The sequence below is a fragment of the Nicotiana tabacum genome, chromosome 14, assembly GCF_000715075.1.
Source record: "Nicotiana tabacum cultivar K326 chromosome 14, ASM71507v2, whole genome shotgun sequence".
NCBI classification, from domain to species: domain Eukaryota; kingdom Viridiplantae; phylum Streptophyta; class Magnoliopsida; order Solanales; family Solanaceae; genus Nicotiana; species Nicotiana tabacum.
Window position 1 is genome coordinate 3,411,596 of NC_134093.1, and position 27,536 is coordinate 3,439,131.

The 27,536-nt window shown below is 38.6% G+C and overlaps 2 protein-coding genes across 5 annotated transcripts; one reads left to right on the top strand and one right to left on the bottom strand.

Moving 5' to 3' along the window:
* Window positions 1-5,865: 5,865 nt before the first annotated feature.
* On the top strand, window positions 5,866-10,727 carry LOC107831599 (uncharacterized). Of its 2 annotated transcripts, XM_075229242.1 has the most exons (11): window positions 5,881-6,252; window positions 6,489-6,530; window positions 7,433-7,592; window positions 7,844-7,905; window positions 8,367-8,526; window positions 8,635-8,755; window positions 8,970-9,051; window positions 9,155-9,258; window positions 9,958-10,036; window positions 10,124-10,174; window positions 10,255-10,727. In XM_075229242.1, the coding sequence occupies exons 1-11, from the start codon at window positions 6,010-6,012 to the stop codon at window positions 10,336-10,338; spliced, it is 1,188 nt and encodes a 395-aa protein (XP_075085343.1). In that variant the 5' UTR covers window positions 5,881-6,009; the 3' UTR covers window positions 10,339-10,727. The 2 variants fall into 2 exon arrangements, with proteins under 2 accessions (XP_075085344.1, XP_075085343.1); XM_075229243.1 differs by lacking the exon at window positions 6,489-6,530 and having other exon boundaries at window positions 5,866-6,252.
* A 303-nt stretch (window positions 10,728-11,030) lies between these two features.
* Window positions 11,031-15,459, bottom strand: LOC107831600 (transcription termination factor MTERF15, mitochondrial-like). 3 transcript variants are annotated; one of them, XM_075229244.1, is made up of 3 exons: window positions 15,289-15,459; window positions 12,758-14,288; window positions 11,031-11,961 (listed from the first exon to the last, which is right to left on the bottom strand). In XM_075229244.1, the coding sequence occupies exon 2, from the start codon at window positions 14,215-14,217 to the stop codon at window positions 12,832-12,834; it is 1,386 nt and encodes a 461-aa protein (XP_075085345.1). In that variant the 5' UTR covers window positions 14,218-14,288; window positions 15,289-15,459; the 3' UTR covers window positions 11,031-11,961; window positions 12,758-12,831. The 3 variants fall into 3 exon arrangements, with proteins under 3 accessions (XP_075085345.1, XP_075085346.1, XP_075085347.1); XM_075229245.1 differs by having other exon boundaries at window positions 11,031-11,507; window positions 15,289-15,444; XM_075229246.1 differs by having other exon boundaries at window positions 11,031-11,661; window positions 15,289-15,444.
* Between the last annotated feature and the right edge of the window lie 12,077 nt (window positions 15,460-27,536).

Sequence of the window (27,536 nt, forward strand, 5' to 3'; positions counted from 1 at the left end):
TTAACCACAATACCATACATAGTTGAACAATCATAGAATAAACACGGCTCAATTATAACAAAATAGAGTCAAGGCTTCATCCAACAATTGGTTCCATCAACCCTAGATAATAGATTTAGCTACTCATACTAATGGAAAACAAATCACTAAAATAATTCATAATCAACAAATAGAAGTATGAAGAAGAAGATGAAAACTCTTAGGAAATTATCCGTCTTCTCTCCCTTGTTCTTGCCTTTAAAATCTCTAAAACCAGCTATATCTGACTTCTGGGCGAGTTTAGGCTTCATATAGGTTTAGGTTAGTCGCCTAAGAAATTACATAATTAACCCTGCATGTTTGGCTTTCGTCCGCCCGTCCACGACCGCAGATTCGACTGCGGATCCGGCCGCGGATTTCCACTGCCTCACTGCCTTGAGTTCGCGGGCCAATTCGCAGCCCACTTCATGGCCGCGCACCTGGAGGGGTCGTCTCATTTGCTTTTCTCGCTCCTTTTCGACCGGGCTAACCTTCGATTGGCCTTCCACACTCCATGTTGACTCCAAAACACTCGTTAGCTCCCTCCTAGCTCGGAGTAGCTCCTACAAAGCATCAAATTCTTAATTAGAGCATTTTGTTATCTTTTAGCATTCAAATATCAATAAAGTACGGCTAAATTAGAGTGTAAATAGTGTATAAATTACATAAATATAGCCTATTATCACTCATGTACTCAGTGATACCAGGTTTTAGGAGTATTTATATTTGTACTTGTGAGATTCTTCCGCTGAATTTAATCATTATATTTTCAAATTTAAAAGATATGTGGTTTACTAAGATTGTCGCATTGCCTAGTATTGAGATAGGCGACATCACGACGGGTTAGGTTTTGGGTCGTGACATGTCTAGTGGTAAATGCTTTTCATCCTTAGTCAGAAGACTCGTATTTCAATATTGAGTATATAGTCACCTTTATTAAGAAGTACTTTATCTTTCAATATAAAATTTTTCGGCACGAATTCGAATTTAATTGGGGCTCAATACAGATACCGGATGAGCAACAAAAAAACTATCTTTTACCTACTAATGTTTCATTTTCCCCTTTCCGAGATTAAATAAGAAAATTATTACCCATTTTATATGCACATGCTCATTTTAAGACATTTTAGAACTTCATACTCAATTTTATTGATAATAAAATTTCGTAGAAATTTTTGGTACTGTAACGACCCGACTTGTCGTTTTAAGAATTTATGCCCCGTTCAGTGACTTAAGGTCTCGAGCAGCCTCACAATATGTATTATGACCCACGTGTGTCGTAGAGTTTGATTTACGGATAATTCAGAGAGATTTGAGACACTTAGTCCCTGAGATGGAAGCTTAAGTCTTAGGATTTTTACCGTAGTCGGAACTGTACGAAGACGACTCCGAAATAGAGTTTTGTCGGTTCTGTTAGCTCCATTGGGTTAGTTTGGACTTAGGAGCATGTCCGGACTGTGAATCTGAGGTCTGTAGCCAATTTAGGCTTGAAATGGCGAAAGTCGAATTTTTAGGAAGTTTGACCCGAGGTTGACTTTTTGATATCAGAGGTAGGAATGCGATTCCGAGAGTTGAAAAAGCTCCGTTATGTTATTTGGGACTTGCCTACAAAATTTGACGTCATTCCGGGTTGGTTTGATAGGTTTCAGCACGAGTTTTAGAAGTTGAAAGTTTTGGAAGTTCATAATTCTATTCGATGCACGATTCGTAATTCCGGCATTGTTTGATGTGATTTGAGACCTCGAGCGAGTACGTGTTAGGTTATGGAACTTGTTGGTATGTTTGGACGGGGTCCCGGGGACATCGGGTGAGTTTCGGATGGGCTACAGGTCATTTCCCTCTAATTTTGAACTGTTGTTCTATCTTCTGGTATTCTTCTTCGCGAACGCGAAGAGTATCTCGCATTCGCGAAGTGTTACTGCTGACCACCCCATATTGCTTCTTCACGTTCGCGTTCACGAAGGTTTGCCTTTTTCCTCCATCGCGTTCGCGATTAGCCACTCGCGTTCGCGTTCAACGTCTCGCGTTCGGGTAGGTTCCGTCCCTTGTTCTTTGCGTTCGCACTCCTTCCCTCGCGTTCGCGAAGGGTTTTTCTGGACAGCCTTACCTTCATTCTTCGCGAACGCGAGCCTTTCTCCGCATTCGCGATGCTTTCAGACCTGGGCAGATTATAAATTTTCCAAATCGTGGGTTAGGCCATTCTTATCACATTTTGACTTGTAGAGCTCGGTTTTGAGCGATTCTTTGTGGGTTTTCAAGCAAATCGATTGGGTAAGTGTTCTTAACCTAGAATCTATTTATTTCCATAATTCTATCTTTATATTTATCATTTAAATTGTGTTTTGAGTAGAGGAAAATGGTAGTTTTTGAAGAAAACTTTTAAAATGAAAAATCACTATTTGAGGGACGAAATGGTATCGGAATTTGATAAAATTAATATGGTTGAACTCATATCGGAATGGGTGTTTGGATTTCATAAAAATTATATCGGGTTCCGAGAGGCGGATCTTACTTTGACTTTTGTTGACTTTTTGAAATAAAATATTAAGTCGACGTATTATTATCCAGAATTATTTTCGATGAATTTTAATGAAGTTATACATTTAATTTGGATAAATTTGAACAACCCAGAGGTCAATTCAAGCAAGAAGACGATTTTAAAATATCGGCATAACTTCAAAGAGGTAAGTGTCTTTCTTAACCTCGAGTAGGGGAATTTCTCCTTAGGCATTGAGTCTTATGTATAATTTGTGTAGTAAAAAATCATGTACGCGAGGTGACGAGTATTTATTTGGGTTATATATGCAAATTTCATTGAGTTAAAGTCTTGAGCATATTGTGTAGTAAATTAGATAATTGTCGGCATATATTTAATCATCTATTTGTCGTGCATAAATCCTTATTGTTGACTCTGTTGTTATATGGCAATTTGATGTGATTGTTATTTGATTATTTATGAAATTTCGTGAATTTGCTGGTTTGATAATTATTGGAATTTAATTTCATTTTGGATTTTCCTTCCTGCAAATAATTAATTAAATGAGCTTAAGAAGAGATATTTATATAATTATTAAAAATTTGATTTTTATGAAGACTTTGCTTTATGTTGAGTAATTTCTATCTCTATTGATTGTTTTTGGATGTTGTACGCATTGTGTGGAGCTTTTGGTTATTTGTTGTAAAATTAATTGACTTGGTTGTAGCTTTGGAATTTGGTTGTGGGCATTGGGCAAATTGTGATATGAATTGATTTTTGTTATGTTGCTGTGATAATTTTCCGTGTAAATTGTTGTGTTGTGTGAGTTGTTATTTTGGGGAGATAAGGGTGGCATTTCACCATTGATATTATGTGGGTATAAGGGTGGCATTTCACTATTGTTGTATTTGTTGGAATATTGCCTGGGCGGAGCGATAAGGGTGGCAATAGGAGCGATAATGGTGGATATTGGTATTGTCTAGGCAGAGCGATAAGGGTGGTTGTAGGAGAGATAAGGGTGACAATATGAGCGATAAGGGTGGCTATTGTCAGGGACAGTATGTGATAATATGGGGTTGTGGTGTTGACAATTTTCATGTAATGTTGTGATTTTTTTGTGTTTATTTTTATACCTTGTGCAACTTGTCTTGTTGTTAGAAAATTAATAATAATCTGATTTATGTTGAAATTGGGAGTCTGTGGCTATTTTCAGGCGGTTTATAAAATAAAATGTGGGCACGAGGTGCCGTGAATTGTGATATGAAATGGGGATATTGGCACGTGAATTGTCCGTGCAGTTGTGATATAAAATGTGGGCACGAGGTGCTGTGATGAAATGATAATGATATTTGGCACGTGAATTGTCCATGCAGTTGTGATATGAAATGAGGGCACGAGGTGCCGAGAAAATATGATGATTTAATTATGGGCACGAGGTGCCGTGAAAATATAAAAATGGACTGAGACCCGTATTTATGAAAAATATAAAAATGGGCTGAGACCCGTATTTTGATGATTATGAAATGAGGTGTCACATGGTGACTTTTTAATTGAAAGAATTATATTGAAAATATTTATTTGGAAGGATTTTTACTTAGAAAGTATTATATAAAGAATTGTATTTGAAAGATATTTATTTAAGAAAATTATATTTGAAAAGATTTATTGAAAGAATTATATTTGGAAGAGAGTTATTTGGAAGAACTATGTGAAAAATATTTATTTGAAGGACTTGATTTAATTGGGTGTAATTGTGTTTATTAATTGTTGAGTGATATTAATGGTATTCTTGTTGTTTGTTGTGCATATCACTGGTTGTTTTATCCTGCCTTTATTATTATTTGTTTCATATTATTTTGTATATTATATTGCACATGTTATTAGACTAGTGAGTATCTTGACTCTACCTCGTCTCTACTCCATTGAGGTTAGTCTTGATACTTACTGGGCACCGCTGTGGTGTGCTCACTCTACACTTCTGCACATTTTTGTGCAGAGCCAGGTATTGAAGATAACGGACTTGAGCAGAGTTAAAGCGGGATCGTAAGGATTCAAGGTAGAGCTGCTTGGTCGTCGCAGTCCCTTGGAGTCTTTTCTTTTCATTGTACTGTTAACTTGTAATCAAACAATATTGTTTATTCGGTACTCGTGATCATTCTATGTATTCAGTTAGAGTTCGTGACTCAGTACTACCAGACTTGGGAGGTTGTATATTCATATTTGTTCCGCTGTCAGTTTTGATTATTTATTTAATTAAAAAAATGGTTTCAAAAGGTAATTGAAATCGACTTACCTAGTCTTAGAGACTAGGTGTCATCACAACGCCTGTGGTGGGATTTTGGGTCGTGATAGGTACACTTATTAAATTGATAGTTGTGAGTATGAACACCTTCCCATTTAATTATCGGGATTAGAATACTAGTTTTAATATAAAATTTGGGATTACATTTCTCTAGTGATTGATTATGAGTTTATGAGTTAATATTGGTATAAATTTTATGATTAGATTGAATAATATTTATTCCATATTAGATATAATCCTGAAAATATAATTCTTGGATAACTTTGTTGCTAATCAAAGGACCACTAAAAGTTTAAAACAAGAGTAGGAAGAGAGTCATAAGGCTAACCTATAGGCTACAAAATGCGTTAATTTGAATAAGAATCCATATGATTAAAGGTAGAGGAATGTCGTCATCCACATCCTTAACAGCTCTTTTATTTTAAATTTTAATCGCTTTACAATAAATTAACGCTCTTCTTTTTAAATTTTAATAGTTTCACAATAAATTTTAAAACTACTACTTTTTAATATTTCAATAAAATTGAATTATCAATTTATTAATTTTTTTGTATATGAGTACTAGTAAGTTTTTTTTTTAATGTTTAAATATACTTTGACGTTTAATTTAAGTGGGCGTTTGGACATAAGAATTGTAAAATTCCAAAAAAAAAGTAAAAAAAAAAAATTCAAATGAAAATGATATTTGAAATTAGAGTTATGTTTGGATATGAATATAATTTTGGGTTGTTTTTGAAGTTTTGTGAGTGATATGATGGAAAATTTTGAAAAATAACTTTTTGATATTTTTAAAATTTTAAAAAATTTCAAAATTTATTTTTAAGTGAAAATTAAAAATTTTATGACTAAATACTGATTTTTAAAAAGCGAATTTTTTGGGAAAAGCGAAAAAACTCTTATACCCAAACTGGCTCTAAATATATATTAGTATGTTTAATTTCTCAACAAGTGATTGACAATAAATTTTTCAAAACTAGGAAAAGATAGATTAGGGGCCCACAAAAGGACCTACAAGATGACACATGGATGATCCAAAACATCTTAGAACAAATGTGTTCTCCTTCTTCACACGTCAATCTAAACCAAATCCACACACTCAAAACCATGAAAAAAACTTCCAAAATTACATAACTAACTTCAATTCCACACTCTCAAACTTCCCTTTTTCCCTCTCTGTTCAATTCTTGATTTATTCTACAAAGTCATAGAAAGAATGCCTGCTTTTACAGCAGCCACAGTTCTTTCACAGTTCTTTACTAGTGATTCTGTTTCCACTCAACATTCTTGTTGTTTTTCAGCTAATTCAAGCCCATTGCATGTGAATTTTTCACTTAGTAGTTGTTTGCTCAAAAGGGGTTGTTTGTTAAGTCCTAGAGTTTCAGTTTCTACTAGTAATGCTAAGATTGATGGAGTTGATCAGCAATCTTTGGCCCCTGAAGAGATCAAACAAGATCGGGTGAGACCCTTTAGTCATATTTAACTCATTTCTTTTCACTTTTTTTTATGTGGTATGGCAATGAACTTGCTATCGGTACTTCTTTCATATTCTTCAATCTTCATTGCTATCTTCAATTTAATTTTCTAAATATATTGTCTTGCTATCAACGCTTCTTCTTAGCCGAGGCTATATCGGAAACAGTTTCAGGCAGGGTTAAGGCTGCATACATACTAACCTTCTTCCATCTTCTTTAGCCAAGAGTATACCGGAAACAGTTTCTCTACTTCCCTACCTGGGTAAGGCTGCGTACATCCTAACCTCCACTCCACTTGTGGGATTTTCACTGGGTTGTTGTTGTTGTTATTGCTATGGCGATGAAATGAATTGAGCTTAAATGGAAAAGTCAGGATTCATGTAGTCGACCCCAACTTGTTTGGGACTAAGTCGTAGTAGTAGTTGTTGTTTCTAAGTTTTTTTCTTGGCTGATAAGAAAAATGAGGAAATTAAGAATCTTGAAGTTGAAAAGAATTTGAAAGTGAAGTCTTGGAAGTTGGAACTTAGGATGAAAAAGAAATTAAGCAACCCCATTTCACTGTGGTAGTTAATTTGTTAAAGGGCAGTCCAATGAAAAAGCATTCATATTTAATTTTTAGTTGTTTTCTCCACTATGATGCTCTGACGAACAACACAATTTCATCGCCGTGTATTGGGGGTGGGGTGGTAATCATGGTTTATATCAGTAGTTGTTTGAGGAGTTTACATTTACTTTGCTAATAGATACATATAATGAATCAAGAAAATGGCAGAAAAGTTATAGACAGAGCTGAGTGGAGAAAATAGATTGACTTGAACCACGATCGGATAAGCCGAATTTAGATTTAAGAGGAATTGGAGGTAAGTAATTAGAAGTCTCAGCATAATCACGGTTCAGATAAAGGTGTGTTGATTGTGCCATTGAGTTATCCAAGTAGTGTTTTTTAGGAAATGATTACGGCCACTGTACCATGTATCTTACACGACTGGTAATATATATCGTGTATATAATGAATATATTAAAAAAAAAATTAAATTGTATTTCTTTTGATTTTGCTGAGTGACTTGATTCAGTACTATAGATTACCTTTTTTTTTTAACTTCCCTTAGATTATTGTGGTTTGAAGTGTATGTAATGTAGTTCTCCTTTACTACAAAGAATTAGAAGTCTGCTGATTGGAAAGCAGCAAAGACATACCGTGAGAGGGGACAAATATACGAGGGCAAGGTTGAAGGCTTCAATGGTGGTGGTTTGCTAATTCGATTCTATTCTCTTGTGGGTTTTCTACCCTTTCCGCAGATGAGCCCTTATTACTCTTGTAAAGGTACTAACTTCAGCCTTTCTAGTTTATTTTGTGCTTGATCATCATTTTTAAAATGTTTGCCATCAGCAATTGTATGTCATTTTCAAGGGAATCATAAGCAGAGAAGATTGACTTTTGCGTTAGATGTTTTTTACTTTGTATTGTTTCTATGGAGTTACAATCCTTAGGAGAACATATTATCTTCTTGTCAAATTGACAAGATATTTAATTCCTAAAGTTTTGTTTTCTTACTTATTTCCATTACTTTGTAGAACCACAAAAGACCATTCAAGAGATCGCAAGAGACTTGACCGGTTCTGTCCTCTCCGTGAAGGTACCGATATTAATCACTTCAATGCTATTCTTGAACTTCTTCTCATCTAAAGCATGCACATTGCCCTTGTAAAGTATCCCTTGGTTTGAACTTATAATACATCTTGAAGATTTGGAACTTAGATTTTAGATGCCACATTATAATTTCTAGCGCTTAAGGTTTGCAGAATGTTGCAAAATTCCAAGAAGGTAAGATTTCCTTTTCGCGAATCTCACATCGGATAGCTACTTGTAAGCGAAGTTCCAAGTATGATGTAAACTTACTGCGCCATGATTCTTTTGCTCTTTCTGGATCCGTCCATTGACCACATAATCCGTTTTGATTCCAACAACCTATTTTTTTCGTTCTATTAGTCTTGCTTAGTAATTTAAGGATATATTTTTATGTGCTTGGAGTTAATTTTCTTCATCTTGACTTTCCTTTATGATTCAAATATCAGTTAACATTTAGGCTGCTGTCAGGTAATCCAAGCTGATGAGGACAAAAGAAGGTTGATTTTCTCTGAAAAGGATGCTAGCTGGTCGAAGTTTTCTAATCAAATTAATGTAGGTGACATTTTCCAAGCAAGGGTCGGTTCAGTCGAGGATTATGGTGCTTTTGTTCATCTGCGCTTCCCAGATGGTAGAGACCTGACTTGCCAGTTGGGATGTGTTTTAAGCCTGACTATTCCGGTACTTATGTCAATCTTCGTATCAACTAGGAGTAATTCTTATTTACCATGTGATGCAGGATCATATCACCTTACCGGGCTTGTCCACGTCTCGGAAGTTTCTTGGGATTTAGTTCATGATGTGAGAGACATCCTTACAGAAGGTGACGATGTGAGGGTCAAAATTATAAATATAGACAGGTATTTTCTCATGATCATGCTTACGTAGATGTGTCGTCTAGTACTGCTAGCAAACATTTTCTTTAAACAGTATCGCCTGTTGAGATAGAACTTGATAGGCTGAGATGTTTACCGCGTCTGCCATATGATTGAATTAGAAGGCAGTGATTGTTTTTAATTCTTTTATTTTCTCGCCCGGTCTCTTTCAATTTCACAATACACGAACACATTGCAGAGACAAATCTAGGATTACTTTGTCAATTAAACAGCTGGAGGAAGATCCATTGCTGGAAACTCTGGACAAAGTAATTCATAAGGTGAGATGTGCAAATGAAAGAATTTTGGTGTCGCCTCCTTGAAATCTAATTTTTTTCCTCTAGCTGCGTAATACTGTTACTGATGAATTACAACACTTTGCAGGAAGCATCCGTCGACACTAATTCCTTGGATTCGGATGGCAACTTTGTTATTGAGCCTCTTCCAGGGCTTGAAACAATAATTGAAGAACTAATGCAAGAGGATGGGTATGTTTGAAGTTTAATTCTTGGCATTAAGTCTTTCATTAGGCTATTATATGATGATGTTATTAGACCTATTTGCTTGAACGGTTTTCTGTTCATAAATCTATTACAAATTGTCTCCTTTTGTTCTCGAATGTCTTGGTAAGTATTTGCTCATCTTCCGTAGTGAGGTTATGAGCTGATTAATTCATCATTTGAAAATAAAATTTAGAGACCTAGAGATTAATTAGAAAACTTCAACTCCATTGCTACGACGTGAATCCTTGTAAGTGCTCGTGCCATGTTATGGAAATTGAAGATGAATCCATAAGCGATACCACTTCTCATTAAGACCATGATATGGTCCCTTGACATTACCACTATAAACAAGCGTGGTGGTCTAAGTTGGACGAGGACTTGACATAAACGAATCATTTGGTAACATCGGATCTGATGTTTAGAACTTGAATGAACACTATGGCTTCATCATTTCTCCAAACAATCATAGATGTAAATCTCTTATCCCATAGGAGTAACTCTCAGGAAGCTTCGTTAAAAACATCTCTTTTATTAAATTGGCCTATATTTTGATTCTTCATTCATGCTCTTCCTTGTATATATACCATTATCTGCACTAATTTAGCACATCGAATAATTATACACGACAGTTTTCACTTGATTATTGAAGCAAATCTGACAAAGTTGTGTGTTTTTGTTCAATAGCATATATGATGTGACAATTACTCGACAAGGATTTGAGAAGCGAGTCGTTTCACAGGATTTACAGCTTTGGTTGTCGAATGTAAGTTGTGTCAAACATAAACCAAATGTGATTCACAGTATTTATGCACAATAGATTTCCAATCTTCTCTGTTATGGCATCCGACAGGCACCAGCTTCTGGAGATCAGTTTACTCTACTTGCTCGGGCTGGAAGACAGGTATCATCTTTCACCTCACGTTTTCCCCCTTCTACAACCCACGCCGCCTTTTCCAGTCTAAAATGATCATTTATGATCAGGTGCAAGAAATACAACTGACAACATCACTTGATCAAGAAGGAATAAAAAGGGCTCTACAACGGGTCCTAGAACGTGTACCATAAGTCGTATCTAAGAGCTCCAGGATTACAGCAAAACATGTAAACCGCAATATATAAAGTTAACGGGAGAAGCTCACATAGTTCGTTATTTCAAGTTGCCCAGGAATTGTACAGAACAGTACTTCAAGAAGATGTACAAAACAAAACTTATGGAATCACATTTTTCAGATATAGTTCTTATAAGCTAAAGGACCTACGAGCTGCCCCCTGCGATTTGTGTTAATAGACATGATAACATGAACTCATATGCAATTTCTTGGTACATTGCTACCCATGTTAAACTTGATTCTTTTTTCTGCACTTCTTTGTTTCCGGAATTTGTTACTGTTTTGTTAATCTTCAATTTGCTGAAGGTTGAGACCTCTCATTATGCTCTACATTACATAATAATCTCCAGACTTACTTTCTCTACATTACAATTTATTTCTCTGTTATGTTATCTACTCCTATTGTTTTATAACCACTTTTGATGTTTTTGTTTATAGAAATGCAAAGCATTAAACTAGAAAATTATATGGACTGGTCAGATTTTCGTTGAAAGAGGCAGAATTTCTACGAATTTTCTGCAACTCGTTAACAACAGGTGCAGAAATACATATATAACACTATATTTAAGTTAACATTATACATACAACATTCTACTGCGTCTCAATTCTAAAATTTAAACTATATACTGTATATAATAAACACAATGAAGAAAACAATGTATTTACATTAAATAAATCCTAGTATCTATTATAACAACACAGATGAATCCTATGCCCTCATCAGAACATCTTCTATTTCTCTGTAGCCAAATGTTCCACATAATGCATATAGGGGCTGTTCTCCAAATCTTTTCATATTCCCAGCCAACTGTGCTTGCCAACTTAAGAGTAGACCCTGTACATTGGCATGACCATTGCACCCCAAACAGACATAAAATTACTGATCAAACCTGCCAAGAAAATTCACGATGAAGTAATAAATGGATCGGTCGACTCTACAGCCTTTTTCACACAAGAAACACCAGCTGCACTTTACAAAGCCTCTCTTCTGAAGAAAATCTTGTGTTAAGTATGCATTTCTTGAAGCCACCCATCCAACACAAGCACAACTTCTGTTGGTGCTTTAGTCTTCTATCGTTGAAATTTCCCAATCGTTGAAATTCCTGCTGAACTATAGCTGCTACCCTGTTTCATTGTAACAATTAGCGACAAAGCAATTCTTGTTCACTGTGGTGCAATAAAGAACGGCGAAATTAACTTTAAGTTTCTCTGAATGCAGCCAATTATCATCCCAGAATTTGATCTTAGCACCATTCCCAACTTCCAGCTTGATGTTCAACTGATATTCACCCAGCCAAAACAAGCAAACATTATTTTTTTTTTGTTAAGAGGGAAACCCGCAGCCGCTACACTTGGTGTGCACTGGGTAAACCTCCCCCTGTGTAATAGCCTGTAAACCACACAGGGGAGGTAATCCGCACTAGGCAAGCTATGTGCGACAAGCTCAACCCAGAAGGCATTGAGGGGGACTCGATCCCAAGTCATCCAGCCCTCCAAACCAACTGGGCAACCCCGAAGGGTCTAACAAGCAAACATTATATCATGCACATCTTGATCCCTCTTTCAGCTGCGGCAAAGACTGGGACGAGAAGAAGAACAAATATTATGATAAACAAGAAGAAAAAACTAATAATTGAATGAGAAAGCACATCTAATCCTTTTAATGGACAAGAGCAGTTAACTTTTCACAGTTAATCCTTTCGAATAAAGTATTGTTCCTTATTTATTTTTTTAAAAAGTCCTTTTGTGGTAAGAATAATTAAATGCGGAAATGGAAAATGTTACAAGTACCAGTTGAAAAAGGAGTATAGCTAGAAAAAAACATAAAAACACAACCCTTGCTGATGCTAAAATGAGTTGTAACGAGTAGTATGTGGGTATGTTCTATATTTGATGTAAAAACCATGTCACCTCCTTAAAAATTATTTTGCAACAGAATTGAAAGATTGATATATTCTACTTAAACTTGGAACCAAATGATGGATATGACAAGTATATAGACCTATCAAAATTCCAAGTTTTTAAGACTACAGAACTAAAAACTTTGGAAACAAAGAACAGCGGTTTTGTATTCGGTTCTAATTCTGAAAGAGAGGATATGAACGAGCCTGCGCAGGTTTATCTGATGATGTTAGTGGCAGTATTATACAGGAGCCAAAAGAGGCACATAGCCAGCTAAAAAAATGCTCCTATTTACCTCCCAGCAAATCTGCATCTTCTTGATGCCTTATCAATGTTACTTACTTCATCTTTAAAAAACATTACAAAGAAATTTATAAAACTAAAGGGATTGTAGAAAAATTGCAACTACAAAACAGAACATCACACCACAACGGCATTAAGGAAAAGCATATGAATAAGGATGGGAAACATACCTTAGAAAAGGATCTTCCAAGAGAATGCTACATAGATCTATTTTCAGGTAGAATTTAGAGGAAGGATCCAGAACTCACGCCAACGAATCCATATACGACTTAATGTTCATAATATCTTCTTTGGACTTTGGATTATTTTGTGGTTTGAAAAGCTTCCACATTCCCACTGGATGTTGACTTCTCACTTCAGCATTTCTTGCAAATCTTCCATATATTGTTTCACACTCTGGATAAGGCTTGACATATAAGTTATAAAATTTCATTCTACTAGGTTTAATCAACTCCCTCAATCCCACCTCATCACCAAGTCCACCTATTGATCTTAAATTGTCAATTACCTCGAATCTTGGTAGAATATGTTTCTCAAAATTCACCCCCAGGTACTCTGGAACGTCAACAAGACATTGAATATCAACTTTCATCACGTGCACTAAAAACTGAATCTTCTTCTCAACATCCTCTACACAATAAAGTATCACTCTGGGCTCTTTCCATACCACAGCATAAGCGTCCCTTAAGTTTAACCCATGACTGCGTAAGCAATCAACCCTTAGTTTCACCTCGTACCCAGCCTTAAAAGCTCCCTCATGAAAAATATCCTCCTTAATAGATTCCCTACATTTCAAACTCTTAAGCAGCTCCAAACACCGCGATAATTCCCCAACTTCCAATGCAAGAATTCTAGGATCTCTTAGGACATGTTTCTTGATCACCTCCATGTTAAAGCCCAGAACTTTAAATTCATCAAGCAATCGCTTAAACTTATTTTGAATCCCAAAGGCCAAAACACCTGGATAGACGCAGAGAATGCGATCAAATCCAACCTTGTCAATCCTAAAGGCATCAACGACGAATTCAAAACAGTCATGAATCTTGTCTGCAGCCATCATAGTTACCATGGGATGTGTCTCCAAAACCTTATTTACAGTAATATCACTAACCCCTAAATCTTTGAGGCATCTCAGAGACCCCAAAACACAATCATAATCTAGTTCAAACTTCACCGAGACCTCCAGAATATTCCGCACAGCCAAGGAGGATAAATTGGATCCCTCTTCTAATCCTTGGATGCCTCCTTCCCATTTCTTTATAGCATCATATTCTAGAACCCTGGGGCAACTATTTATCACGGACACAAGGAATTCTTGAGATGGTTTCAAGGATAATAGAATCTTTAGAGATTTTTCTATTTTGATGGGGTTTAGATTTAGTAAACGACAATTCTTCTCGAGAAAATTCGTAAGTTCTAGAGCTGGAAAACCATATCTTTTAAGAAGACTAGACACCGCAATGAGATTTCTTTGGGGGGAACTTTCTTGGAATTGTAGAGGATATTGATATTGGGATATCCGTTTTGCAACTGTTGGGTTAGTGCAAAAATAGCGGCGACTTGGATTTGGAATTAGAGTAGCGGGATTGGAAAATGACGTGAAAAAGGATCTGATAATCCTAATGGTCATGGTTTCAGCTGGTTAGTAAGTACTAAAAGGTGTTTGATCAATCATCTGCATTCAAACATTGCATTGCTAGCCTGAAACAATTGACTCAACACGTTAATATAAAATGTGGTGCTAGTGAATGGTTAAGAAACAATTGTCAGATTATGCGAGTGTGTGTGTGTGTGAATATAACTGCACATTTAGCTACCCTGGAACACGTTTGAATTGCATCTTTCCACCTAGTTCTGCAGTTTAGTCACATATTAGCTCAACACCACCCCCAACTAGGAATATCATGACTTCCACATTCATAGTCTGTCAGTGATTCACATAATTTTTCCCTTTTTTGTAGTATGGAACAGACAGATATGTCACTCAACTCACATGTAAAAATTGAATACAACAACAATAACTACTATACCTTAGTCCCAAACAAGTTAGAATCGGTTATATGAATCATGACTACGTCATTTAAGCTCAACTCATATCATCATCATACACATGTAAAAATCGAATAAGCCAAAGTATTCAAATACTATCATTTTCAAAGACTTATATACCTCCCTAATCATCGGCAGATAAATGAGAACAGTCCTTTTTCTTCTTTTCCTTTTCTATCGCATATATACATATCTCAACCGTTTTTAACTTACACCTAGGGGTGTCAAATAGGCGGATACGAAAATAAACGGGTCAAATTTAATTGGGCTAAAATGGGTGGGTCAATACACATATAATACTTCCACTACAATCTCAAACTTTTGTTTGGTCGGCGATATGAATCCTCAGTTCTTTAAAAAAGCTAAATCCACATAAAATCAGCAAGGGGTAAAATAAAAAATAAATTGCAAGACCCAGCAGGCCACCATGTTTGAAGCTTTACTAAACAAATTGCAAAAACCTGGAACCAAAGGTTGGATTTTTTAAAAATTTATGTTCGTTTAGGATTTAAAGACTGAATATTTGATTCGACAATCTGAAAATTAAAAAAAAAAAAAACAAAACAGTATACAAATTGCAAAACTCTGATTTTTTTTTTATTTATACAGAAAATAAAAACAGAAATAGATTCTAAACTATATATACAATTACCTTGACAAAAAAGATCCAAACTGTGATCTTCAAACAGGGAAAAGAGAAAGAACCAGAATGCCTGCCTCTGTGTGTGTATGTATGAGAGAGAGAGAGAAAGAGAGAGAGAGAGAGCAGGTATTAGCGGAAAAAGAAACGGAAAGAAAAATAGAGAAAACGAAAAAGTACCTCGTATTAAAAATATATTTGCACCACGTTTTTGAAATATATACCTACACTACTGGAAATGGAACAAAAGTACCCTTAGTTTGGCTTTTGTTTCAATATTGATCCAGTGCTGTTAAAATAGTTGCTCAATTTTGCCCCTTAAACTATTGGAAATATAGACAAAGTACCCTCTATTTGGTTTTTGGTGCAATATTGACCCAGTCCTGTTAAAATAGTTGCTCCATTTGTCCCTTAAACTATTGGAAATATAGAAAAGTACCCTTCTATTTGTTTTCGGTGCAATATTGACCCAGTGCTGTTAAAATAGTTGCTCCATTTTGCCCATTAAGCTATTGAAAATATAGAAAAAGTACACACTATTTGGTTTTTGGTGCAATATTGACCCAGTGCTATTAAAATAGTGGCTCAATTTTAACCCTTAAACTATTGGAAATATAGAAAAGTACCCTTCTTTTTTATTTTCGGTGCAATATTGACCCGGTGCTGTTAAATAGTGGCTCAATTTTTCCACTTAAGCTATTGGAAATATAGCAAAAGTACCCTTGTTTTGTTTTGGTGCAATATTGACCCAGTGCTATTAAATAGTGGCTCAATTTTAACCCTTAAACTATTAGAAATATAGAAAAAGTACACTTCATTTGGTTTTTGGTGTAACATTGACTTATTTGTGATGACCCTACATGTCATCATGCCACATAGGCGCCATTTAGCATATATTAATGCCACGTGGAAGCTTACATAGGAGAAAAAATAGCATTTGTGAGAAGATTCTAGAGAAGTATAGACATTTTCCTTTGGAAGACCTTAGATCCCTATGGATTTGCTAGGAAAATCCTTAGAATCTTTTAAGCTTGTAAAGAATTCTAGAGAAAGCCCTTATCTTATAAATATTAAGGACTTGTATAACAATTAATATTTACACACTAGCCCCTAGGAGACTAGTATATAAATGGGGGAGGGGAGGGAGGAGGAGGGGGGGAGGGAGCATTCATTTGTATTTCACCAAGCAAACAATTCAAGTTTTCTCTAATACAAAACTTCCTTTAATAATTCTCTTGTATTGTTTCTACCATTCTCTTAGCGATCTTGAGTGTAGTAAGGCTGACTTGGCATAGCAAGAACGTGGGCAAGTTATGCAAGATCGTGAGCGAGTTGTCAAGTGTCGCACGTGTACTTAGTTAACGAGTAAGGACGTGACAACGTGGTATCAGAGCAAAGGTTGCAACTAAGGGAATGGCAAACGACAGAGAAATTAACGCTGCCAACACCCAAGCCAATGTCATCCAAGATGCTGCTGGCAAGAGTGGCCATAACAAAAAGAGGAATGCCACCAACAAGAGCCATGAGGTGCTACCCGAGGTTGTGTCAAACGAAGGGCTCACATCCCAAGAACCATCTGCCACTAAGGTGAGCGAGGATGGAGTGGAGGTCCTGCCCGAGGACATCTCACTCGGTAAAGAGTGGGTGATGAAGATGAACGCGGGGATGGACGACGTGGTGATCTTTGGCCAACGCTTGGGAATGTAGACCCTTAGCGTTCTTGAGGGGCATAATCTTGAAGAGATTGAGAGTATCCGAAATGACTTGGAGGGGTGTACACAGACTGAGATGGAACTAAGGCAAACCATCACTGCCTTAGAATGCAGACTCGTGGAGGCTTTGGGTACTATCGATGCTATGAAGGAAAAGATAGAGTCACTCGAGGAGAATGTTAGTGTTGGTATGACCGAGGCAGCCAACAATGTTGTGGTGATGAGGGATCCCAAGATCGAGGCTCTCAAACCCCGATGTTCAAAAGTGTTCATGATGCACAAGAAGTGAAAAACTTCCTTTGGCACTTGGAGAACTACTTCAGGCACGACAAAGTGAGGGACGACGAGGCCATGATCAACACTGCAGTGTTGTACCTCTTAGAGAATACCTTGCTATGATAGAGAAGGAAGATGACCGGCGTGGATAAAGGTATATGTACTATTAGCATGTGGGATCTGTTTAAAGTCGAGTTCAAGCGACAGTTCTTTCCAAACAATGTCTTGTATGAGGCAAGGCGCAAACATGGGAATTGAAGCAAATAGGGAGCATACGTGTCTATGTCAAGGAGTTCACTACCCTTATTATTCAAATCCCCAACCTGACCAACGATGACTTGTTGTTCCACTTCATGGACGGGTTGCAAAATTGGGCTAAGCAGGAGATACAACACCGACATGTCACAAATATAGACCAAGCCATAGTGGAGGCTGAATCATTGATGGATTTCAGGCATGAAAAGCATGACAAAGGCAAAGAATCATAGTTTAACAATGTCAAAGGTGGGGGAGACCATGGCAAAGTCAAGGAGATACAACAACAATACTACAAAACTCAAGATTCCAAAACGTCGAGTGGCCGTCAGGGCTACGCCGAGAAGAAGGCACAGGCCGAGAAGAAGGGATGTTACATATGCGGAGGGCCGCACAACTTCAAGAATTGTCCCGACCTAAAGATCCTCAGCGCCATGGTCCGTGAACGGAAGGAGAAACCACAAGAAGAGAGTTCAAGAACCGCATAGCTGGGTATGATCGGATTATGCGGTGCTGTCACGAAGCAATCTATCTAACCTATCGAGAATAGAAATCAGTACGTGAATCTCACCATCAACAACAAGCCTGCTCGTGCAATGGTGGATAGTGGAGCAATTCATAATTTCGTGACTGCGGCTACTGCAAAGAGACTATAATTAAAGCTTGCTCCAACCAACTCTCGCGTTAAGACTGTGAATGCCGAGGTACAAAATGCTCGTGGGGTAGCTAATGGAGTTGGTGTCAAATTGGGAACTTGGAAAGGTATGACAAACTTTACCATAACCGCTATGGATATCTTTGACATCATATTGGGGCAAGAGTTCTTTAGACATTGTCATACTTTGATCGATCCCTACCTCCAACATCTCTTGGTTATGGAACGAGAAGGAGCTTGCATGGTACCTACAGTGACTATGACACACGGACAGATCCAAGCACAACTCTCAGCTATGCAGGTTGTTAAGGGGATCAATAAGGGGGAGCCGACGTTCGTGGCAACCATCGCAAGTCTGGAGGAAGATAAGAGTTTTCAAGAGACATTGTCGCCTTGCATAGAGAAGTTGCTTGAGGAAAACAAAGATGTCATGCCCTAGGAGTTGCCTAAGCACTTGCCACCTAGGCGAGAAGTGGATCACAAGATTGAGTTGGAGCCCGGGGCTTAGCCACCCGCATTTCCCCCATATCTTATGGCATCGCCCAAGCTAAAGGAGCTCAGGAAACAATTGAAAGAGATGCTAGATGCTAGTCACATTCGCCCATCAAAGGCACATTTTGGCACACCGGTATTATTCCAGAATAAGAAGGATGGATCGTTGCGCTTATGCATAGACTACCGTGCACTTAATAAGGCCACATTGAAGAATAAGTACCCGATCCTACTCATTACTGACTTGTTCGATAGATTTGAGCAAGCCAAGTACTTTACCAAGGTGGATCTTCGCAAGGGCTAATACCAGGTTCGTATTGCAGAAGGGGATGAGTCGAAGACTATATGTGTGACGAGATATGGAGCCTTTGAGTGGTTGGTGATGCCTTTCGGCTTAACCAATGCACCCATCACATTTTGCACCCTTATGAACAAGATATTTCATCCCTACCTTGATCAGTTTGTGGTAGTCTACCTAGACGACATAGTCATCTACAACAACACATTGGAGGAGAATATGAAGTAATTAAGGAAGGTTTACCAAGTCTTGCGGGAGAACAAGCTATACATCAAAAGGGAGAAATGCGAGTTTATACAATCAAAGGTGCACTTTTTAGGCCATGTTATTAGCAATGGCGAGCTACGCATGGACGAGGCTAAGGTATGTGCTATCTAGGAGTGAGAGGCACCTATAAAGGTAACTGAGTTGAGATCCTTCCTTGGCCTTGTTAACTACTATCGTCGGATCATCAGTAGCTACCCATCAAAGGCCACACCATTGACCGAGTTACTAAAGAATAACAAGCTATGGGTTTGGACGAAGCATTGTCAAAGGGCGTTTGAAGGCCTCAAGACAGTTGTAACAGAGGAGCCAGTCCTGCCGTTACCTGACTTTGCCAAGACATTTGAGGTGCATACAGATGCCTCATACTTTGCCATTGGGGTGTCCTAATGTAGGATAAACATCCCATAGCATTTGAGAGCTGCAAGTTAAATGAGACGGAGTGGCGTTACACAGTGCAAGAGAAAGAACTGACTGCCATTGTGCATTGCCTTCGTACATGGAGACACTATTTTCTCGAGTCGAGGTTCGTGGTCAAGACCGACAATGTAGCTACTAGCTACTTTGAGACACAGAAGAAGCTCACACCCAAACATGCTAGGTGGAAGGATTTCTTGACCGAATTTGATTATGTGCTGGAGTATAAGTCGGGCAAAGGTAACATTGTAGCCGATGCCTTGATTCGGAAAACCGAGCTTGTTGCAATCACTTCAACAAGATGGGACATTCGTGAGGCAATAAAAGAAAGTATGCAACATGATCCAGTAGCCAAACAACTTATTGAGTTAGCCAACCAGGGCAATACAAGACATTTTTGGGTTGAAGACGGCCTACTTCTTGCCACAGGTCGGCGGGTCTACGTACCTATGTTTGGAGACATTAGACGACGGATCATAAGGGAGAGTCATGACACAATATGGGCTGGTCATCCAGGCTAACGTCGCACTAGGGACTTGGTTGAGTCAATCTACTATTGGCCACGCATGCGAGATGATATAAAGTGTTATGTGTAGACCTGTCTTGTCTGTCAACAGGACAAGGTTGAGCAACAACAACCTGGATGACTTTTGGAGCCACTACTAGTTGCTGAGCGTCCATGGGAGAGCATGACTATGTACTTTATCACTTGCCTACCGAAGTCCAATGGTTATGGTACTATTATGGTGGTCGTGGATAGATTTTCCAAATATGCCACCTTCATGCCCACCTCACCAGGTTGCACTGCCAAGGAAGCCACCAAGCTATTCTTTAAGAATGTGGTGAAGTACTAGGGCTTACCAAGGCATATTATCAGTGATCGAGACCCCTGTTTTACTGGAAACGTTTAGAGAGAGTTATTCGACATACTTGGCACAGAACTACACTTTTCTACTAGTTTCCACCCGCAGATAGATGGACAAACGGAACGGGTCAATGCCTTACTAAAATGCTACTTGAGGCATTATGTAAGCGCACATCAGAAAGATTGTGCAAGGCTCTTAGAGATTGCCCAATTCTCTTATAACTTGCAGCGGAGTGAGTCCACGGGGCGACACCATTTGAGCTAGCCACAGGCCAACAACCACAAACTTCAAATTCATTACCAACCACGTTCGATGGAAAGAGTTCGGGGGCTTATCATATGGCCAAAGAATGGGGGGAACAACTTGACACTGCTAAGTCCTACTTGGACAAGGTAGCTAAGAAGATGAAATGCAGACCGTAAATGGTGTCCCCCTGACTATAGAGTTGGGGATATGGTCATTGTGAAGTTTAACCCAAGACATTTCAAGGCACTACGAGGCATACATCAGAATCTGATTCGCAAGTATGAGGGGCCATTTAAGATCATTTCCATGGTAGGGAAGATCTCATACAAGCTTGACATGCCATCGTATCTTAAGATCTATCATGTCTTCCATGCTAGCATGGTTAAGCCATATCATGAAGATAAGGATGATCCGAGTAAGATCCAATCAAGTCGAGCGACTATTACTATCACCGCCTCACATGACCGGGAAATTGAGGCTATTATTGATTAGTAGGCCAGGCGAAAACAAGGACAGAAAGCCACTGCAATGTTCCTCGTCCATTGGAAGGGGCAATCTTCGGAGGAGGCCACGTAGGAACGATATGAGGACTTATGGCAATTCAAAGATAAGATCCGAGAGTTTATGCAGCAACATTGCGCCGCAGTCGTCGCAACATTAGGCGGGGAGAGTGTGATGGCCCTCCATGTCATCATGCCACATAGGCACCATTTAGCATATATTAATGCTATGTTGAAGCTCACATAAGAGGAAGAATAGCATTTGTGAGAAGATTCTAGAGAAGTATGGACATTTCCTTTGGAAGATCCTAGATCCCTATGGATTTGCTAGGAAAGTCCTTGGAATCTTCTAGGCTTGTAGAGAATTCTAGAGAAAGCCCTTATCTTGTAAATATTAAGGACTTGTGTAACAATTAATATTTACACACTGGCCCCTAGGAGACTAGTATATAAAGGGGGGAAATTGATTTGTATTTCACCAAGTAAATAATTCAAGTTCTCTATAATACAAAACTTTTTTTAACAATTCTCTTGTGTTCTTTCTACCATTCTCTTAGCGATCTTAAGTATAGTAAGGCTGACTTGGCATAGCAAGAACGTGATCAAGTTGTGCAAGATCGTGAGCCAGTTGTCAAGTGTCGCACGTGTACTTAGTTAACGACTAAGGACGTGACACATTGTTGTTAAAATATTGGCTCAATCTCACCCCTTAAACTATTGAAAATATAGCAAAAGTACCTTTGGTTTGGTTTTTGGTGCAATATTGACCCAATGCTGTTAAAATAAGGGCTCAATTTTGTCCCTTAAACTATTAGAAATATAACGAAAGTACCATTCGTTTGGCTTTTGGTGCAATATTGACCTAGTGCTGTTAAAATACAACCTCAATATTTGGATAAAAAGAGAGAGATTATGTGTTAGGAAATGTTTAACACATTTTCAAGGCACTATAACTGTTACGCTGCGCCTTCCTGAGATTCTTTGGAAGGGCGACGTAAGGCTAAGTAATCGATGCCAGTGCGATTGTTGTCCGCCAACTAAGGTCCCCTCCGTACACTAGACTAGATTGTCAGTGCCGTACGGGAAAACCAATGTTATGAGAAACTGAGAGAGCAGAAAAAAGAATTAAGAATGAAATAAAGCTTGATTGCATTAATTGAAAGCTATTACAGAAAAATAACACAATGTCGGGGGAGAGAGACACCAGTACAGAAAATTGTTTGCTTGCTAGAAAGTTTGATTGTTTGATCCCCCTTAATAATGCTTAAAAAAATAAATCAAAGTTACATGACTTGACCTAAATAATATGTAAAAGCACACTGAAAGAAAATGCAGTAAAGCTACTCTATATTTACAATGTAAAGGACTTAGTCTTCTACAAAGTAAAAACAAGTCTGTTGGCAGTAACTTTGTCTTTAGCAGCATGGTCTGCACACAAGGCGTCGTCTGCACGCGCAGTGCTGTTGGCATCTGCCTGTGACTGGGCGCTGGTGATGGCTATCAGTGGGGCGACAGAGGCACATGCGCGCTTGTCACTTGGAGCTGCCGAGACTACGGGGGCAACCGTGGCGCTGGGTGTTGGAAGGCTTGCCAGGACGCCACAAGTTGCGTCCAAGGGGTCATGGGGAATGGCTGGAAAGTGGCCCATGACATTCTCCCCTACCTGAGTTGGCGACGTCCTCGGTGCCTTACTTGCAAGATAATCATCAATTAGGCTCTTATAGTCTTTGAGGTTTGTTCCCCTCTCCCAGGTATTCTCCTTTGCGTCACATCCCTGCCATTTCACCAAGAACTCTTGGTGATCTTTCCTTGAGACGTGAATCACTCGATCATCAAGAATAGCTTCAGCACGTTTTTCCCAGTTTAATTAGGCCCTCAAATACTTGGTATTGTGAGTTGGCTTCGTGAAGGATCATCCATATATTCCCGAAAATATTTCAGGAGACTGACATGGAAAATGGGATGGATTTTCCACCAAGCTGGGGTATCCACCCGGTATGCAACTTTCCCAATGCGCCTTTCAAGGTCCAATAGACTTTTGCATTAGGCGAGAGTCATTGTCACGACCCAAACTGATGGGCTGCGACAGGCACCCGGTACCTTACTCAACCGAGTACCAACGTAATATATCTTTCGTATCATACTATCATAGGTAATTGAGCCGGAGAAGCTGTCGTGAGAAAAGTAGAATAAAACATGAGGAAATACTCAATATAGGGTGACCCAACTTGATATACCGACTTATACATATGACGTACTGGCCTATAATTCCATACCAGTATCCGTATACATGATATATGTCTACAAGCCTCTAAGAGTAGATAAATATCATAAAGTTTGGGACATAGCCCCGCCATACCAATCAATACATATTCAAATCATACTGACCAAATAGGCAACTCCGGAGCAAGTGGAGTGCACAAACACATTCTGTTGAGCTGATAACCTACTAGGAAAACTCTCAACCCATTTATCAGGACTTGCGGGCATGAAACGCAGTGTCCCCAGGCAAATGGGACGTCAGTACAAATAATGTACCGAGTATGTAAGGAATGCAAATCAGTAAACAATAGACATGAGAGAAACATAGAGTAAAAGAATCAACATGTATGTCTGAATTAGATCTGTGAATCATTTATATTTACAATTCCATGCATATGCGTATAAATATCATACCATGCATAGGTATATACGTTCATAACATCATCAAGCCTCTGAGGGCATCCCATCATATCATCTCGACCACTGTGGGCAAAATCATCAATGTATACCCGCTGATCAGGTGGTGGTGTGTATATAACGCCATTACCTTTTCCCTTATCTCATATACATATAATATATGCGTATATAACGCCTTCTGGTCATGGGTAAATGTACATGTATAAATGCATGAAATGCATAAGAAATACGTTAATACGATTTCTCGAATATCATAAAATCAATATGTCTTTCGGACAAACTTTATCAAATACGTATTTTTCTGAGACCCATGAATAGAGGATATAATAATAATTCACATGGGAAAACAAGAATATAGACACCCCAAGTATTTCTATGAATAGAGTTATTTATGAAAGTTGCATATTTTGCTCGTTTCGTTTGTATCATTTGGATCATGCCAAAAGAAAGAAGGGATAACCTTAACATACCTTAACTCCGTTGAGTCCTTAATACCTTCCAAGAAATTCTTCAAACAACTCAATTCAATCTACCACATCATAAGGAGATTCAAAATCAGTGTTGAGTAAAGGTTAAGTCCGCAACTTAAACTAGTAGCTCGTTTACTTAAACTAGGCCCTCCTCCAATATCATATACCAACAAAAATAATAAAAAAATATAAGCATAATTTTTCAACTATATCTCCATCAAAATATACCACAAAACATCCCACACACCCTAATCACTTCATACATAAAACGACAACCAAAGTAGTGTCAAACAACTTTAAAAAATGTAATGACGAATGACCAGCCCACCATTCTGTCATTATGTGGTATTTCTCCACACAATGTTTCCTCCCAAACTCCATTAAACAGTAGAAAACTATATAGCCCAAAGGCAACACGAGACATCCCACAAAACAGTCCACTACAAGTCAAATAACTTGAACTCATGGCTTCCGATCATCGTCCCGTGAGTTCTAACTATTAGGAAACGATTTTATCAACATTCCCTGATGTTTAAAAACTTAAATACAGAAAGTAACCGTTTTCTTAACTATGAATTACCTTCCAAAATTCAAACTACAAAGAAAAAGACAGGCGATATAGTGATACGTCGTAGGGATCGTTCCGATGTTATCACTTCTTGATTTCGTGCCCAGGATGATAATCTTATTTGAAACACTATTAGATACAGGATAGTAATATCATAATCTTTTAGTAACTCAAGCCATCTGTGTTGTCTCAGATTTAGGTCCCTCTGCTTGAAAAGATGCTGCAAATTGCGATGATTAGTGTAAACTTCACAAGACACCCCATAAAGATAATGCCTCCAAATCTTTAGAGCGTGAACAATCGCTGTTAACTCTAAATCATATACCGGATAATTCTTCTCATGGGGCTTTAGCTAACGTGAAGCATATGCAATAACTCGCCCTTCCTACTTTAATACGTAACCCAAGACAACGCGTGAAGCATCATAATACACTGTATATATCCCCGAACCAGAAGGAAACACTAACACTGGTGTTGTAGTCAATGTTGTCTTAAGCTTCTGAAAGCTCACCTTAAAATCATCGGACCATCGGAACGGAGCACCCTACTGGGTTAATTTGGTCAAAGGTGCTGCAATATATGAAAAACCTTCCACGAACCGACGTTAATAACCTGCTAAACCCTGAAAACTCCTGATCTTAGTCGCTGAAGTGGGACGATGCTAATTCTAAACTGCCTCAATCTTTATGGGATCAACCTTAATACCCTCGCCCGATACAATATGCCCCAAAATGCTACAGACTCTAGCCAAAACTCACATTTAGAGAACTTAGCATATAGCTTTTGTTCCCGCAACATCTGAAGCACTACTCTCATATGCTGCCCATGCTCCTCCTTACTGCGCGAGTAGATCAAAATGTCATTAATGAAGACAATGACAAATGAAACAATATATGGCCTGAATACCTTGTTCATCAAATCCATAAACGCTGTCGGGGCGTTAGTTAAACCGAAGGACATTACCAGAAACTCATAATGACCATATCTAGTCCGGAAAGCAGTCTTCGGAACATCCGGATCCCGAATCTTCAACTGGTGGTACCCCGACCTCAAGCCGATCTTTGAGAACACCCTAGCACTCAGCAACTAGTCAAATAGATCATCAATATGCGGCAACGGGTACTTGTTCTTAATAGTGACTTTATTAAATTGGTGATAATCAATAGACATCCGTATTGTTCCATCCTTCTTCTTCACAAATAATACCGCTGCACCACAAGGCGATACACTCAGTCTGATGAACCCTTTGGCTAGTAACTCCTCAAGCTGTTCTTTAAATTCCTTAAATTCTTTCGGAGCCATACGATACGGTGGGATATATATAGGCTGGGTATCTAAAGCCAAGTCCATACAGAAATAAATATCATGAACAAGTGGCATACCTGGAAGATCTGAAGGAAATACATCGGAGAACTCCCAAACTACAGGCACTGAATCAATAGCTGGAGTCTCTGCAGTAGTATCCCAAACATAGGCTAGATAAGCCAAACAACCCTTCTCAACCATGTGTTGATCCTTTATAAAAGAAATAATTCAATAAATGAACTAGCAGTCCAACCCTTCCACTCTAGCTTAGGCAATGCTGGAATAGCCAAGGCAACAGTCTTGGCATGATAATCTAGAATAGCATGATATGGAGATAACCAGTCCATACCCAGAATAATTTCAAAATCGGTCATCTCAAGCAATAAGAGATCCGCTCTAGTTTCATAACCACAAAATGTAATAATAGAAGACCGGTAGATCCGGTTCACAACAACAGAATCACCCACAGGAGTGGATTCATAAACATGAGTATTCAAGGACTCACGAGACACACCCCAGAATGGAGCAAATAAAGATGACACATATGAATACGTAGATCCTGGATCAAATAATAATGAGGCATCTTTTCCGCAAACAGAAATAATACTTGTAATCACAGCATCTAAGGCCTCTGCATCTGGTCTGGCTGAAAAAGCATAGAACCGAGCTTGAGCGCCAACTGGATGGCCTCCGCCTGACTGACCTCCACCTATAGGACGGCCCCTACCCACCTGTCCTCCACCTCTTGGTGGTCGGACCTCTAGTGGAGAAACAAGTCCGGTAATCATAGGCTGCTGACTCTGTTGCACTAGTTTACACCGAAGCCTGGGGCAGAATCTCCGTATGTGACTGGAATCCCCGTACTCATAACAATGTTTCGGTGTGTTAAGCTACTGACTAGAAGTCTGGCCCTGGTGACCTGAATACCCACCGGGAGGACCCTGAATAGTTGGTAGGCGATAAGAACTCTCTGGTATAGCACTGAGATAGGGTCGCACTGGAGCACCTCGAGGAGACAGTGGTAGTGGATAAAGGGGCATGTTGGATTGCCCTCTCACGAACTGACTGCCCCCAGATGGAGCACCTCTGAACTCTCCAAAATACATGAACCGCTTATCTCTCGTAACCTGTTCTCAGCTCCACTGACGTACACCCTCAATCCTGCAGGCTATCTCCACGACTAGCTCATAAGAAGTTCCCATCTTAACCTCTCGAGTCATAGTGGCCTGAATGCCAGTATGTAAACCCGCAACAATC